This window comes from Carettochelys insculpta, chromosome 7, assembly GCF_033958435.1.
Source record: "Carettochelys insculpta isolate YL-2023 chromosome 7, ASM3395843v1, whole genome shotgun sequence".
Classification (NCBI taxonomy): Eukaryota; Metazoa; Chordata; order Testudines; family Carettochelyidae; genus Carettochelys; species Carettochelys insculpta.
Window position 1 is genome coordinate 32,907,824 of NC_134143.1, and position 18,012 is coordinate 32,925,835.

At 40.9% G+C, this 18,012-nt stretch overlaps 1 protein-coding gene across 2 annotated transcripts in view; it reads right to left on the reverse strand.

Annotated features, from left to right (window-relative positions):
* Positions 1 to 18,012, reverse strand: part of SGPL1 (sphingosine-1-phosphate lyase 1) — a 54,252-nt gene that overhangs the window by 3,687 nt on the left and 32,553 nt on the right. For both annotated transcript variants that reach the window (XM_075000263.1, XM_075000264.1), the window contains 9 exons: positions 16,787 to 16,866; positions 14,197 to 14,325; positions 7,810 to 7,898; positions 6,510 to 6,615; positions 5,785 to 5,883; positions 4,556 to 4,705; positions 3,172 to 3,410; positions 1,417 to 1,563; positions 29 to 149 (listed from right to left, as the gene is read on the reverse strand). In XM_075000263.1, the coding sequence (XP_074856364.1) occupies positions 29 to 149; positions 1,417 to 1,563; positions 3,172 to 3,410; positions 4,556 to 4,705; positions 5,785 to 5,883; positions 6,510 to 6,615; positions 7,810 to 7,898; positions 14,197 to 14,325; positions 16,787 to 16,866 (1,160 nt within the window). The remainder of the gene's footprint in view (positions 1 to 28; positions 150 to 1,416; positions 1,564 to 3,171; positions 3,411 to 4,555; positions 4,706 to 5,784; positions 5,884 to 6,509; positions 6,616 to 7,809; positions 7,899 to 14,196; positions 14,326 to 16,786; positions 16,867 to 18,012) is intronic.

Consider the following 18,012-nt stretch of genomic DNA (forward strand, 5'->3'; position numbering starts at 1 on the left):
TCTCCCTTACTGAAGGGGGTCTCCTTACCAGGCCAGTGGTCTTGGCTTTAGGATCCTTCATGATCTCTAAGACACAGACTCTGACATCCTCCAAGAACTGTTCTGCAATGCCAGGTTTCGTGTGCAACAGCGTAATGCAGAGATGAATGCTGCAGGCAAAGGGGACAGGAAAGATGAGCCATTTCACAATGAAAAGGGCAGAAAACTATTGCTTACATTTCCAGAGTAAACATGAAGGTTTCTGTCATGCTGCTGTCCTCAACTGATGAGATGAGACCCCTTTGAAAAGTTATAGTATAATGTTTTGTGTCAGCCAGCACCCAAACTTAGCCATATCAAGCAGTAACTGGGCTGACTGATTTTCAAAAAGAGAAAGTATGTCAGGCACCATTGTTGCCCCTTCACATGCAATGGTTGTGTGGTTAGAGTCATGGCTTTGTTAAACGAGGGATTGTGAGGTCAATCCTTGTCAGGGTCTCAAATATATTTCATAATAAGAGCTTTCGAGTACCTAAGTGCAGGTATGACATCTGTCAGATATAACGTAGATGGTGCTAGGTCCTGCTGCGCGTGAAGGGGACTGGATTCAAAGAACTCTTGAGGCCTTTTCCAGTTCTATGATTCCATCCTAATACCTAATACACAGCAGTTTTTCCTAAACTTTTGAAGGATGAGACTTTCCCCCGTCCCAGCACAGAAATAGTATTCACAACGTCCTCTGAAACCTCACCACATAGCGTTAAAGACCCACACATCTGAGTAAGTAACGTCAGTATCAGGGTCCCCTCTAATTTTAACCATCCATGAGCAGAATAAATTGTGTTATGTGCACCCAGGCATGTGCAGCTGTGCACCACCACCAGAAACACAAACAGTGGCAGTAGCTGCTCTGCTAATCAGCTGAGCAGCAACCCTCACACTCATCCAACAGGGAACATGGGTCAGGACCAATTGTCCCTCTAACCTTTTCTATCTGTGTATGGATTTTTTTTTCCATCCAGATGCAGTGTAAGTTGTTTTTTTTTACGTCTGTTGAGGTATGCGCAAATGTTCACCACCAGGACAAACACAATCCTAGCAGTGGGTGCTTTACAAATCATCTGGACAGCATAGGCATCTCTTCTGAGCAGCAACATAAATGCATAGCTTGCAGGGAACTCTGGTTGAAACCCCAAAGTGTGTCATGGCCCCACTGAAATGGGTCACTAGGGCCACAGTTAGAGTTCCTGGGATCCAAGGCTGAAGCTCACACTATACCCCTCCCCCCCATCAGGGCAGCAGGGCTTGAATTCTGCCCCTTACCCTGAGGGTCACGTAGTAAATTTTTTTTTTTTTTGTCAGAAGCAGGTCACAGGGCAATGACATTTGAGAACCGCTTGTCTACATTAATCAGTCCCATTTTGGCAGTCAACTCACCTTGATGGGAACTGCAGGATATTTAAGTTCCATCCTTTAGTGCTTAATGAATTGGACAGCCGATAGATGTCAAAAACATCTGATCCTATAGAGATGACGGACACTTCAGGCTTCCCAAAGATCAGGATGTTATCAATTTTCCGCAACCTTGAAACAGATAGAAATGGATTATTTTCTCAATAGGAAACAACTGTGTTGTAGGCCTCCTCAGGTCCAGAGGGAGGGAATTCCAGAGCTCTGGAGCCACAGAGTGGAAGATACAGACAGTTCCCTTGGCAATGGGTATCAGTACATAACTGAGGCTTCTAACAAGCTGGGCTGTAATCTTAGCCCATAACAACAAGAGATAGATTTCACATACCGACAAGAGATAGATTTCGTGATCTACATTATCAAGTACTACTCAGGCCAGGTGAGATTGGGTGGGAGGGGATGGAGGAAGCTGCCCTGGGTCTCCTGGCTACTACACCAGCAGCCAGAGCCAAGCCCCTTCAAATTGCCACTGAAGCTCCAGGCAGCGTACAATGAGAGGCACCAAAGGACTGTCTGCAGGAGGCTAGTACCCAGTGACACCCCTTCTGCCCAAAGCACCTCCCCTTCTGGGGGCACAGACCTCCCCTCACCTACATCTTGCGCAGAGCCCAGAGAAGTATGTCTGTCAGCATAGCGCTGCTAATAAACCCAACAGAACAGAACCAAGATTATCCAAAACAGTCACATCTCAAGTACATAAGGATGACCACTTAAGTCCCCTGCCACTTCTCATGAGGGCATGGACATGTGTATTTGTGATATTTACTGAAGGAAAGCTATTCTCCCATTCCTCAAGCTTTCTAATCAGGGAGCCAATTCACTATGTAAGTTACATATTGTGGTAAGTCAGGAACCACATGGTTACTCACTAGAGACTTACCGGAAGCTTTCCTGGTACAAGACATTAATTTCTGGAAAACTGTATTATTTATTCATTTATTTTATTTATTCATTTTAAAAATGTTTAGCTCAAATGGTTCCTAGCAACAGGATGTACAAAGAGATGCCATGTTATCTTCCTATCGTAACTCTACAGACAGCTATAATGCCTGTGCGTATTGCTCTTCATCTGCCAAAAGCATCAAAACAAACCCCGTGGGAGCAATGAAACTGCAGAATTGCACTGCTGCAGCAACAGTTAACCACTCGAGAAAGCTATGAACAGCAGACTGACAATCAAGAGTGCTCAAAAACAGACTGTGGAGAGTGTGGGGTGGCAAAGAGCACTAGCCCTCAGGGGCCATCCAGCACCAACGAGGTCTTGTAGGGAGACCAGCTGCTCCTTCTTTCAGCCAATAAAGTGGAGATTTTCATACTGCATAACCCATTAGCTAGAGGCTGAAACAAAGGCATCAGCCCCCAAAGCAAGATTCAGGGACAACAGGTTGGTAGAAATGCCTACACCTTTTTCCCTCCCGCCACCCCAAACTCTAAGTGGCAGGGCAGGGACTGGGTTTAAACCAAGGCACTATAGTTAACTTTGCTACTTTGTTGTCAGACACCAGTCTCCTCCTTACCTTCAGCCTTTGTACCAACTTCTAGTTAGGACCCAGATAAGGGCCCAGTACTTGGATAAGCCCACGGTGTATTGTCTAACACTTGCCCTTGGGCTCTAGCTTCCTGAGTCTACACGGCAGGAGCTAAGGGAATTTGGGATGGGTTCTGTGTTCAAGCTTCAGAAGGGGTCAAGAAGGAAGACAAAAATAAAGTCCAAAAACATACTCTGATTCAATGAACCGTGCAGTACTAATGATCTTCTTAGTAGCCTCAACATAACCATCTTCTCCCATGTACATCATGGTTGCCCAACAAGCTGCAATGATGCCACCAGGCCTGGAACCAGCAATGGTGGGTGAGGCATAGATGCCCCCTTGCCAGTCAGGTGCAACAAAGAACTGATAGTGCCTGTACTTCTTGTCACTGTACAATATCACTGAAGAGCCTTTCGGGGCATAGCCATACTGCAAGAGACATACACAGTGACAGGCCAAACATTAAAATGACAAACAATATGCATGAGCATGTACACAGGCAAAAGTCTACAGACAAATTCAAGCTCACATTAGATAAGCACTGCTGGTGTCCACATTCCTACACTTTCTTGTGACCTGAAGTACCCAAATATAGAAATTGTTCATTTTAACAGTGCACTTTCCCTGCCTTTCTGGGACTACAGTGCAGTGGTGGCACCAGAAAAATTTTGCCAAGCTGTGGCAATGATTACATTCACTCAGGCCTTCTGGAGAGAAATGCCCAAGCATAGAAGGAAGGAGTTAACTTACACCCTGAAGCATGGTGATGTACATCTTCCCCTGATTTAGTACACAGCTGTAATATTATGAGGTCAAAAATTGTCCATTCTTGTTTGACTTGTTGAACTTGCAAGATACGGGAAGATAAATATACAAAAGTACACTACACACTACATATATGTTTTTCAGAGGAAACAGAAGAGTTTAAACCCAGTTTCAGCACAAAGTGAACAGAATGATGAAATACCGCATAAAGGGAACCTCCTTTCTTTGCCCCAAAATGGACTGCCCTTTATTTTCATCAATGGTTTCTTTTGGTGCTAAGGAAGAGGACTGAATAGGTGGCTGAACAACAGTTACTGCACCCCTCAGGAAGTTCATATTTTCTGAAGTGCAGCAGTGAATCCACGATTTTCTCATGTTTTGGAACTTGGGTTCATAAGACAAAGGAGACATTTAAAACCCCATTGTAATACAGTACATTTGGACAACTCCCAGGCAGAAAAATGTTACTCCAGACACCTAAAAATCACCCCCTCATATTGCCAGCAAAAATATGAAGTCTGACAATACTAACGTGCTCATTCATGTGCACTGGTTCCCTGGCAGTTCTTAGAGCCGCATGATACATGCCTGTTGCATCTCTGCAAAATCCTACTCTTGGTATTATTGCCATTGAATTCCACTAGAATTGAGCTGCATTAGGAATGCTTTATAGGCAGTGTTTGACATTAGAACTCATCTTTAAAAGTCCATTATAGAAGGCATGCCTACCCCAGTAATGGTTTCTTACAGCTTTCTATGCAAACAATACCACGTTATTAGAATTACCCCCTACTGTTTCCCCTTCTCACCTTGTGGGTATCAGCAGAAATGCTAGTCACACCTTCCACACGGAAGTCAAATGGACGCTGTAGAGGAAACCCTGCCTTCTCCATAAAAGCGATGAGGAAGCCACCCAGACAGGCATCCACATGGAAGGGGATTCCATACTTCAGTGCCAGCTAAATCCAGACAATAAGTTCTAGTTAGTTACTCAAGCAAAATCAAAGAGGAAAATGTAACAGAGTTCTTAGATCATCTGAATTAATTCTGTATTTCACATTTAAGATAGTGTTGTCCAGAGAGCATTACTGCATCAATTCTCAAGCAGTGGAGCACTGGGGGTTCCAGCAGACATGCATGAACTTATGGTATTGTCTCTCCTTGTTTCTAGATTTAATAAATGCAATAAGAGGCTACTAAAAAATTATTACGTGTCCTAGCACTTGGCATGTGTTCAATGAGAATAGGTATCCTCAACACACTATTTCTTAAGTGGACCACATCTTAAACCTCGTAGTCCCCCTGATTTGTTACATAAAAATCAAAGTGGACTATAAATCAAAAATGTATCTTTGCTCCCATCACACTATGAGTGGGCTATGAGGCCACTTAGAAAGATATTTCTAAACCCTCTGAGTTTCCCCCACGTAGTTTTCTGTTTTTGCTTAAATGAAACAGTTTCTCCTTCAGTGGCCCCCCGCCTCCTTCCTGCTTTCCCCAGACTTGGTCCTGCAATGAAGTCTAGTGCCAAACACTTATGAAAAAGCCAACTACCATAAAAGCATCTTCAGCAACAGAAGGAAGATATGCAGGACTGGCAAGCTATTGTACGTTTGAAGACGGAAGCATGCATTTAAAATTTGCCATTTTCCCAGAATCCTCATCAGCATGCCATGTCACTGTATCAAATAGCCCAAGTTTTAAATAAGACTGAATAACTGGTTTTACAACAATGCCCAGTTGTCATTTCAAATGCCAACATACTTTGTTCTTGGTGCAAGTTTTAAATTAATCTGTAATAAATTTAACCAAAACCTGACAAAACCTAGCTACCCACCCTCCCAAACTGTTTTCAAGCCTCATCACTGCTGATTAGCAGCTGATCTACTTTAGTAGAGCTGCTGTTACCCACTAGCTTGTTCTTCCTTTTACCAACTTCATTCAGCAGTGCCACAATTCTGCATTTACATAATTTTCTACAAAGAAAGCACTTGCCCCAATCTTTCCTTCGAACCTCATATTTTGAGGGGTACTCTACCTTTGCCACCTCTTCAATTGGGTCCATAACTCCATGGGGGAACTGGGGAGCTGAACAGGCCAGCATTGCAGTGTTCTTTGAAATAGCCCTTCTCATTGCCTGAAGATTTAAAGAGAGAAGGTAATCCCATGCCATTTTCCAACTTCCATCCTACCAAAAAATGTTACTAGATAAACCTATGAACAGAGGCTATAAAGTCTACGTAGGAGGACCTTTGTGCCAAGGCAGCAGATCGGTGTTCATTTGTGCCTTCTGTAAGAACTTTTAATTACTGTAATTCTATAAACTGTAATACAGCAGTTTATAGCCCATCATTTCAATTTTGCAGCAGCTGTAATGAAGTAGCATGCTCAGCACTTCAATTAAAGGCATAAGAGACCAATTAAATCATTTAACCCAGACCCTGCAAATACAAGATCTTATCCCATGTTTTCTAATATTTTATCTGTAACCCAGTTAAAAGTACTTACTTTTGCAAGACCTAAACATAAGGATATATTGAATTCTAAATGCATGTGTTAAGTCAAAGCAACAATTTAAATCTAAATTGTTTTTAGCATGACCTAACGCAGAAGACAATTATTTTTCTACAATTTTATTTGCTATTTCTGATAAGCACTGTTCATCACTATCATCCCACCCCTGAGAAGCAAAAAACCCCTGATATTTCAGGAACATTACTGGACATTTTCCACAGAAGAGTTGTCTAGTGCTCAGAGCAATACCTGAACATCCACTTGCATGGTCTTGGTCAACGGTATATGCACAATCTTCAACCCAAAATAATGAGCTGCTTTATCAAATGCTGCATGAACACTCACTGGAACCAGTCTGAAAAGGAAAGGCTACATTTTGGCTAAGAAATGTTTAGGTTGAATTTGAATATTTATCTGGGTACAAACTAAAATTCATACAACAGGCATTTTTTTTAACTTCTCCCTGGCAGGCAGGATAGTCAACCTATTGAAATGATTTTATTCAAAAAAAATCAGGAAACATGAGCCAAAGATTATTTTATGCACCCAGGCCTTGTGCTTTTCTGAACTAAATGTACAATATTCTACCATTCATTTCAAATTTTCAAGGCACAGTTAAAAGAAACTGCTTCTAAAATTTCTCTTTATAAGCTTGTAAGTAAATACAAAACTGATAATTCTCCAGTTCTTTCAAATAAAGTTCTCTCATCTCTTCCAAAAAAACCTTCCTGATATAAAAAATGTTGCAAATTACGCAATGTCACTGAGGTTTGCTCTGTATGTACCTTAAAATACAAAGGAGGAGTGGGGAGGCAACTATGGCAAACGAAAACAACATGCAACTTATAAGCAGCCCAATAGATGGCAGTGACGGAAGGCTCAAAGAAATTAACCCAAGATGCTACCCCAGGGTTCATGAGACTTTGCAACTGTGTAGCAGTCTGCAGCAGTGTTAGATGGGAAGATGGGTCCTTTCTCCAGGCTTAGAAATTTGAAATAAGACAAAAGAACATTGTTCTTATCTATTATAATACTTTCGCCATAAGCAATTTAGAAAAGAAAAAAAAATGCTTACTCTTGCTTCACGGACTTTAAAAAAGTATGCACTGCATGAGGGAAAAAATCACTGGGGCTTGACAACATAATACTCAACACAACCTCAAGTCACATGCAAGAGGTATTTTGGTAGGTTTAATCTTGCCCTCTTATTTGAGCAAATCAAAAATCCGACACACTATACAGTTGTGTCAGACTGCGTTCAAGACAGTCCAAAGCTGAAACGATCTGGGTTTTATAAGCAAGCATTTAGGTATTATTTGCATTATTCCTCTCAGGTTGGACTTTTGTCCTAGGTTTGCCGCTTATCATTGACAGATGAATGGAAGAAGTGATGATGGGAGTGGGGGAGGCAGAACATAGAAGGATTAAGAAAAATGAGAAAAAGAGTACAGAACAGCACCTGCACCAAACCAGGGAAGTGTGGTGATCAGTTTCTGACAGCAATAAAATCATATAAAGAAAAAACAAACCCATGGTGATAGCTACATACATTTCTGGGTGCTTGATTCCTCTCTCGTAGGCCAGATCCCTGTAGGCTTTACAAGCCATTAGAATGCTCTCGGTCCCACCAGAGGTCATCTGTTGTGAAAAGAAGAAACAAATCAAACATTTTAAGTACTTTTGAAGAAATGTGGGTGGAAGTGGAAGAGAGTAGTTGCAAGGTTAACATTTGGAGTGAAGATGCAGGCCAGAGCAATATAAGAATGGTTTCCAGTCTGTATATGGAACAGAGGCTAAGAACAGATTAAAGTAGCCTTCTAGTGGATGTGGACATCACGACATAAACTTAATATTGAAAAACACAAGCTGTCTTCATTTTGAAGACAAGTGGCAGAATAGATTGCTCATTCAACAGTTCAGAGAATTTTTTTAAACCACAAATTAATCTGCAAAGAGCAAACAAGCATGTTTCTTGTGCTTCCTGAATCACAACAATGCAAAACAAAAATCTACAGACTTCTGATCTTCATATCATTCCACACCAATGCCACAGAACACTGTAAATAACTGAAGTCCTCTAAAAAGGAGAAAGAGACCTAAACATACAGAACAACTATTTAATACTGACCAGAAATTGTTGGATAACTACAGCTACCTGCCTCCATGTACTTCTTGATTTTGTCTCCTTTAACTTTGGTTCATAGAGGTATAAGTATGGAAGAGAAAAAGGGCATACAAATGTCTAAAGAGAACATTCCAGGGTGTTCTTGTGGAAAAACTGACCATTTAATTTTCATACTAATCATCTTAGACTTAACCTATTATTTGCTGACCACCTGCTGCATGAGTCACTTAAAGGTGCCAGTTAACTGGGCCAGATGTTCATAATGAAGATGAAGGGGGCATTCAATCTGCCTTTACTTTTTCATCACCAGCCCTGCTTGATGACCATAGCACCACTAATGAAATGTAAATCAGAAGAGAGGTAATAGTCAAGTTTTCATGCCTTCAGATGTATTGTTGGTCTGCTACAAAACTCTCAAGGCACAGCTGCAAAACTAAGTGGAAGTACGAAAGCGTGACAAGTGGTTAAACACATATGATCACAGGAATAAAGGTCACAAACAAAAAATGCCACTGTATTTAATCCTGCTGCTCTCGGAGCCAAGAGGCAACAGCTGCGTCAGGCAGTATCCTCACCATGGATCTGAAAACAAACCATAATCTTCACAGTTTGCAAAAGACCCAACTAAAGTGCTTGACGTAACAGAGCTTCAAATTGGTGGGGGAAACAGCTGTGTTTATCATTAAGCAAGCAGGTGGTGGCAGGAAAATTATAAACATGCTGTTTTATAAATTATGTCAGTCATTCCCAAATTCTTCTGCAAGCTCCTCACCCTTTATTTAATTGCGGACACATTTGGAGAACTCCCTAGTTCAACAGAGTACTCAGCTGGCTTCCCCTCCACCCCAAGTGAATCCTGTGGCTGGGGCTCCCAAGATGAGGGTACTCCGTAACAGCAAGTACCCGCACAAAAAAAGCACTGTCCATTTATATCATCAGATGCTAGGTGTTGCTTCTGCCCAATCAAACAATCCTCATAATCTTCACACTGAGATAGATGTACAGTCTTAGTCTTCCATATCTGCCCTCTCAGCCTTCAGTGAGAAAGTCTCGATCTTGCTTTACTCTCACCTTCACCTTTGAGAGGATATCCCCCTGATTAACTGAGCACATACCTATTGGTTGTGAAGCAATGTTCCCTGTAAGCTGAGTGCTTGGGCAGCTACCCAGCAGAGATTCAGGGGCCACCCAGGTGATTAGCAAAGCACCCACAGTCATCAGCATATGTTTCTGCCGGTGGCACACATCTGCACATAAAATTTATTCCACCCATCGATGAAAAAAACTTAAGAGGGGACATTGCTGTGAAGGCTAGCTTGTTGCACTGGACAGCTGCCTGCATGCAAGTATTTTGACAGATACCAAAATATATGCCACACTTCAGAGTCTGAGTTTCGTCAGCAAAGCAGTATCAGATATGGGTGTAAAAGATTTTCTGTGCTCCAAGCAGACATCACTATATTAGCAGAAGCCCTAACGTAATTGCAGATAGTAAGAACAGATTTTTGCTAACAAAGCTTAATTTGTCTGGAGAAAGTTTATACACTACATTAGCAAAATGCACACTTTGGGAGGTATACGTCTGTGTCTCCACTAGGGGACTTGCCAGTATACAGCTATATGAGCAGACTTTCTCATGTACAGAGGACATGAATCACTGTCATATGATCTCTCTTCCTCTAGGGTCTGTGGTGAGCTAGACAATTGGCCAATACAGGGTGATTCAGCACCAGCCCACAGCCCTCCTTAGATATTTCTCTGCTCCCTTCAAAGGGGAAAGTCTACAGTAACAGAAGTTGTCCAGTATGAAAGGACAAAAATCAGACACTGCTTTTGTGTTTTGCCTACCCTAGTTCTCTAGCTTCAGAAGTCAATACAAAAAAGGGAATACAAAAGAAGAAAAAAAGAAAAAAAGCAACCAACAGGAGTGTGTTTTTGGAAATGGAGGATAAGAAAGAACTTAATCATAATCCTGCCACCCTTTCTAAAATTTGTCATTTGTAACTTTACCTATTCCCCTAAACTTCAAAAGCAAGTACCTCTTTATACATATGAAGTTAGCGTTTAAAAGCGAAAATGTGATGTTTAAAAAAAGTTAAAAACTCTATCCTTGTCTCATTCATAAGGAAAGGAATACTTATTGATCCTTACAATTTACTATGAGACTCATCACACTAAAAACATCCCTTTTCATTTATCTCTTCATTAAAAAAACAAAAACAAATAAAAAAAATCTGACCCCTGCCTTAAGGTCTTCCACAGAACTGATTTCCAGAATTTAATTGTTGACTAAGAAATAAAACTTTTACAGACAGAAGACCAAGCTGGCAAAAAGTCCTCAAGATTTTCTAGGTGGTACTAGCCCTATGAATGGTATCAGAAACTGTAGTTTGTTGCTGAGAAAACATGTGCAACCAAGACCAGCACACACCTATTCCAAGATGGCAGCATCAGACAAGGCCGCTAGAAGGCAATCCCTCATCAATCCCAATGCTTCCCAAGGCCACCCAGTCTCATCACTGGTAGAAAAAGCTTTACAGGTCTGCACAAGGGCAAGTCTTAGATAAAACCACATGAACAGTGCTCAGATTTCACTTTTTAAAACTGTTTTCCAATGTGAAACTAGCTGCCTAACAAAACTTTAAAACACTGAAGTTTGAAGAGAATGGCAGGAGAAAACATATCAAACCTGTTAGTCTATAAGGTGCTAAAGGACTTTGCACTGTTTTCGAGGATACAGACTAACATGGCTACCCCTCTGATACATAAGAAGTTTTAAAGAAGATGCATCTGTCTCTCCTCCTCTTCGTGACTCACATACAAACTTTAGGTAAATAACTTAAGACACACAAAGTTTTACAAAGAAAATACTGGGACTTTATGGTAACAAAAACACGTGCACACAGAAATCAGTAAAAGCGCTCCACATCAATTGCTCATCTCTAGCTGAGGATAGGGTGGGTGGACATGAGGGGCACAGGAATGGAGGGGTTTTGTGGGAGTGGGGTAAGTGCTCCATTCTCCTCTTACACAGCACTCAAAAGGAACTCTTTGAAGAAAGAAAGCTTGCTATTGAGAATCCAACCCAAGATCACAACCCGAGATCACAAAGAGAGAGAAAAATCCCCAGATTTATGTAATGAACATTAAACACATCAGAACTGATTGTAAGCTTCCGTCTTGTCTCTTATTACTGACTCCTAAAATTAAGTATCACAAAAAAAATTAAGAAAAAAATGGAAACATAGAAAAATAGCTTTAATTATTTCCAGAAATCTGAGCATCATCTTAAAAAAGTAATGAAGGGGGGAAAAGGTGAGTTAAACTCACAGAAGTTTCAAGCACATGTCCAGAATGAAGACAACTCACATAAATAATGAAAGTGATGCATCTAATTTAACACTGATTATTTACCTGTTTTGTTTTTACACTCATCCAAGGCATCAGTTATCATTCAAAAGTCATATGTGAGCAGACAATTTCTCTCAGGAGCTCTTATTTCTCAGAGCAAAAAAAGAAACAAACAGATTTCACCTCAATGGAAAGAAGTTACAAAAATGTTTTCCTGTATTTTCCCAGGCATCCTGGCCACTGAACTCTTATTATTTTTATCCAAACTGCTCCACATGCCTTAACAGACCTCAGCAGAAGGTTGGCAGAGGAAGGAAGGAGAATAACACATTTCAAAAATCTTAAAGATATTTTTTGAATTGTTTGGTACAACTCTCTGGAATGACAATGTGAGACATCAGAAATCTCAGTGGAATACTTAGGTATAAAACTTTAACTAGAAGTTATGATTTCAAAATCATGGCCCACTTCTGACCTTTTGAAACTGTCACACTATGTGTGTAAAACATGCAACCTCTAGATACTGTCTTCATGACCTTCCTTTAGCTCTCTGACACTTCCCCAAGATCACGAGGCACCAAGAATCCATAGGTCACAAAATGCTAACTCACTTTTTGATATTTGCTGTTTCAAAGCATCTGTCTTGTACACTGGGAGAACTCGGGACCTGCAAGATCAGTTTCAGGAAATTAATTACAGGGTTGGGTCAGTTTTAGTAGGTTCTACTAACCACGTCAACTGTCCCACTGGCCTTGCATATTGTGTAACTGTTCCACAAGGCAGTATGTAACTTCCACACCAAACCTAACACTACCCTATCTTGCATAGGCTTCTGCTTTAATCTCTGCCTGACTTATGCCTTATACAACAATTTGCAGAGCTCCAGGGCATGCTGCAAGGTCCATTTAATTACCTAGGCCTAAGGGAAGGGGGAAGGATGAGTGCTGGCATTTTTATTAGGGGGCATTTAGGGGTTAATGTCATTTTGATCATTTATTTTCTAGTTTAGAAGAGAGAAGCACCTGGTGAATCTTGTATTAACCTTTTATGTCACTTGTATTTTAATTTAGGCAATAATAGCATTTAGACCCAAAGCTAGACATTTTTAAAGTTATCACGAACTATTTAAAAAAACGTTCCTGGTGTTGAAGTTCTCCTAACATGAAGAGGAGTGTTACAAAACTCTAAGCTTGGGACAACTGCGGAGATAGAGACCAGTATGATCCAGCCCACCCTGCCCAGATAACTTAGTCAATTTTCTATGCGACTGTAAATGAGTACAGATGAGATAAGCATAAGTGTCTTTGAGACAGATCTTTTTTAAAACCTTCAACTAGCCATACAGTACACAAATACACAGGCTGCCTATCCTCAGTAGTAACTGCACAGCAGATTATGATAACGTAATTTATAACTTAATCACCAGTACTTTGTCCAAAATTGAATCAGTTCTTCACTGCTCAGCCTACTTCTGACTTGTATTGCAGTAGGACTGAGAGACTTCAATTACTGACAATGCGCCACTGTACTCAGCATTACACAGCTACGAAAAATGTCCCAGCCCTCAGAAGTTTACCATCTGAGAGAGAGAAGCAGAAAAAAACAGCACGTATTTTCTTAAGGGAAGAATCCATTTGTTAGTACAACAGAGTGTGAATGTTTAAAAGGTAGGAAATCAGGGACATGGACTAAAAATCGTTTTGCAAGTAACTAATTCAGTCAAATGCTTTCAAATTGTTAATTTCAGTGCCTGTGCATTTTAAAACCCTGCAAGCAAACTTGTTCAAACAGCTGACAAATTGGACAAGAACAATATGTACCACAACCTTTTAATCAAAGCCATGTAATACCCTCAACTGCTTCTGAGTGGTCACCAAGCTAACCAGCCAGGATTGTTTGCAGTCCTAGTTTTGGCACACTGATAGATCTCTAGATTAGAGCAAAATTAAAGAAAGTCTTAGTCCCCTTCCCACTCCCCCCCAAAACACATTCCAGGCCAGTTACATTTTAGGGAAGGTTGCATCCCTTCTGCCACCTAAGGCCTGGTCTACACTTACAACATTTTGCTAGTATACTTTGCTATTTGTCAGAAGACAAATTTCCATTAAGACACAGCTATGTGGCTACGCCAGTTAGGACATGCACACACAGCTATGTAGGCAAAGCCCTAATGGACATGGAGCTATCCTGGCAAAAGTCTTTTTGTCAAAGTAACATATTTCTTTCGAGGACCTATTAGAAAACTATACTGACAAAAGAATTTTCCTAGTATAAACTGAGTCTCCAGTACAAGGCTTTACCATTGTGGCTATAGCAGCAAATTCTTTCTAGTGTAGAAAATGCCTAAAATTCCACAAAGGAATGATCTCAGAACGGTTAATAGAAAAGGAAGTGTGCAGAGCCAATTTATGGAGTTCATACATTTAAGGGAAGCTCTGATTTAGCTTGTAGATTACTTACTGCTCCACAGGAATCCGGTCCTCCACTGAAGAGTGTGCAGGCCATCCTCACCACCTCTGCCTCCATCTTTCTCAGGCCTGGAAATATATCTGGATGAAGGGGATTACTCCACGCAAACTCCTCATAAACCTTCAGAAAGAAACCAGAATGTATGTCTCACAGCAACAGATTGCAGAATAACATCTAGGTTATTGTTTAACAAGTTTGGCATTCGAATTTACGCAGACAACATTACAAGTGAGCTGATATAATCAGCTATTTTCAGCTGCAGTGGCAAGAAGCAGCAGCAAGTCTGAGGCACACAGAGCAGTATTTTCCTAATTTAGATGTAGCAGGAGTTTCCACAAATAACCAAAGTTATAGATGTCATAGAGGTTTGCATCGTCTATCCACTGTGGCTAACTCAGAATTACCATTGAGCGCATCCCACCTGTGGTACCCCAACAACAACAACAAAGACATGAGGACTAGCCTGTTTCAGCAACATACGTTGTTCAAATAAATTACAAACACACCTGTTCGCAGTTTACCTTTCTTAAAAGAAAACAAATGGCTGCTTTACAAAATGAACTTCTATAAGTACCATCTTTCATTCTTTTTTAAAATATAAGCCACCTAAAATCTTATTAGCACAAGAGGCAGTTGATATGTTCAAATATTTAACTTTAGAACAAGACCTATAATCGTAACAGACAAGCCTGTGGCCAAAGAATTCTGGAGTTACTACAAACTGATGCTTCAAGTCAGGACACAAACTCCTGGCATTCTCAGAAGCGACTGTTTCATACCTAAGTATTTTGCAACCATGGTCTTATATGACAAGCAAAACCTAGCGTCGGCCTTAGTCTGTTGCTCACCCCCCAGAACCACTTCTACTGAAGACATGACAGCATAACCAGCTAAGATATAAAACAAGGGTCCACACATCTACAACCAAAGAATTTAGCAAGATTTCCTGAAGAAAAGGGGTTTCACCTGTTGCCAGGCATAGTTGCCCAGATCATGTCTATCTTGTCTCACACAAGCCCAAAACCGCAAGCTTCTACTGTTCCATCTCCGCTGCAATCTGTGCTGTCTTTCACACTTGATACATGGTCCTAATGTTCCACGTACCTAACTGGGTGGTTGTCCTGGGTGAGGGAAGGGCCATCTGCAGGGCAGCTTCCTTTTGGCCTTCTCTACCATGCTTTATACTCAACCCATACAGGTTGCCAACTCCTCCCAAGATTAAGCAGCTGTAGGTTTCTGTGTACATATTTCTGTAACTTTTGGTATTTACGGACTGGGCCAAATAGGTTAAAAAAAAAAAAAAACTGTCACAGATGGTGCTTGGTCTTGCCAAGAGGGCAGGGGACTGTATTCAATGACCTCTCAAGGTCTCTTCCAGTTCTATGAGATATGTATATCTCCATACGCTGACGTTGAAATCAACGGAAGAAAGCAGGGATGGCTAGGCCAGACTCTCAGAAAACCATCATCCAGCATAGTCTGTCAAGCTCTCACGTGGAACCCCCCCAAAAAAAAGCAAAAGAGGAAGATCTTGGACAATGTGGAGACGACCTACTGAGACTGAATGATGACAACTGGGGTACTCCAGGGATCAGCTAGAAATTTTGTCCCGAGATGGAGTGAAGTGGAGGAGACGGGTAGATGACCTACGCTGAACCCAGAGTACAAGGTTTCAAGTTAAGTCAAGTCCTGAAGAAAAGATGTGATGGGTTCATACACTCAAGCACCCGAGTAGCAAGGAAAATTAAACAGGCAAAAGGAAGCAAACTCTGTGTGACGTAGCCAAATGAATCTTGTTACAATTACACTAAAGGCTACCCGCGAAAAAGGGCTGACTGAAAAAGGGATGTCCTTTCTTTCTAGAAGAAGAGTTTCTGATTTAGGCAACTAAACAGGGCTTTGGGCTGGTCATGGCTCTTTCAACCTTCCCAAGGAGAGAAGCTCCTGGCTGTGACCCAACAGGGGCTTGGCTGAAGCCAACCAGCTAGCCTTCTGATTTTACTACTACTGACTGAATGATGACTGCATTATACAGTTTGTCAGAAGGTTTCATCTGCCTTGGCTAAAGGGCACAGCTTAACAGCCTGTCCCTGTCAGAACTTCCATAGAAGCCTAGTCATGCAATAGGCACCAGATTCAAGGTGTAGTACTTCACTATTGACACGTAGCTTTGCTGGATCCAGTGTTGTCCAATCAGTGCCTGACCTCCAGAGAATCAGTGACAGCAAGGCTGCCGAAGACTTATGTCAGTTTACCCATTCCATTATAATTTACTACTTGTTTGATTGTTCCAAATGTTTTACCTGATCTGTTCTTGAATAGCTACATCAGTGAAACTTTGACAAACGCAGCCTTTGGCCATCTATTCCATGGCACAAATGTTTTGCTCTCTTTCCCTCCCTCAGCCATATCTATCTCAATCTTTTCTTTTGGCTTCAGACCAATGTTCTTTGTTCTACCGTCTTCCAAGACAAAATACATAGGAATTATAAACAGGGAATTAAGATGTTTATAGATATTTGCACAAATACATTTGTGGAATGAATCACATGCAAATTTTACCTCTTGAACACTTCTTTACCTTCACTAGCAGCTGAGTGAGTTTCTCTTCCCCACTGTATACTGTCCCAGAGACTTTCCCATCCTCCCAACGTACTTCACCTGAAAAATAAAAAGCAAAACAGCTTAGGTTTGCATAAGCAGCCATCCCAATACAAAAGCTACTCAAAACTGCAAAAAGGCATCTCTTCTACTAGAAACACATACCACAAGCATGATCCTCTCTGTTACTGATTAACACTGACTCCATTCTATTATCAAAGTAGCTCAGAATTACATGAAGAAACTTCTACTTTTTAAAATCACAGCAAGAAAAGAAATTCACTGGAGTGCCTGACTGACTAGCAACTCCTAAGAACTGGCAAGTCCTATACAGCTTCGCAGAGATTCTGCAGATATTTATGTCACTTTTTGATTTTTTCCTTCTGATGTCTATAACTGCCTCACAATGTAAAAGGGCTCTGGAAAAAAAGGTATGGTTAGCACATTGCTTCCCAACTATATATTTTGAGTTGGGAGCATTCAACAATGTAAAATGCTAAACATTCCCTATGTTGTATTTCCTGCTTCCATGGCATTAAGATGATTATTAGCACAAATGAAATTTCACAGTAACAAACTGGCAGCCATAGACCCTCCATCATATTTTACTGAATGCAGTGACTATAAAAGATGCAGTACTTGAGCAAAGCATATGTAGCAAACAAACAACTTTGTAATAAAATCCCTTGGGGTTTCCAAAACCTGGTCACACAGCTGGATTCTGTTCATTGATGATGGTAAACTATACCAAAGGGTATTCAGCTGTGTTACAAAAGATCTGAGAAACAGCTCATCCCAATCTGCACTGCTAAAAAAATGTAATGCAAACTCCAGCAACTGTTTTCATGTGAAAGCGTAAGCAACTACGAACATTACTGCAGCTTCAGAATACAGCAGTTATATCTGTCAGAACCAGGGCTGCTAATAACTAAGAAGCACCTTTCCATGTTGTCTACCATCCAAGTGTTTTAACTGGGTAACCTTATTAACAATAAGACAAAGCTGTAACATAAATGCAGCATTTCAGAGAAGGTTTTCAGTAGTACTCAGTTATACATTTTACCCTATACCATCCTCTTCCTTTTAAACCCTGAAAAATGCTCCTCTTCTTTCACCCTCGAAGGGGAGAAAACTTTCATAATTCATCAGCTTCATTTGCAGAATTTTCATAAAGCATCAGCTTCACTTGCAGAGATAAGACCCAGT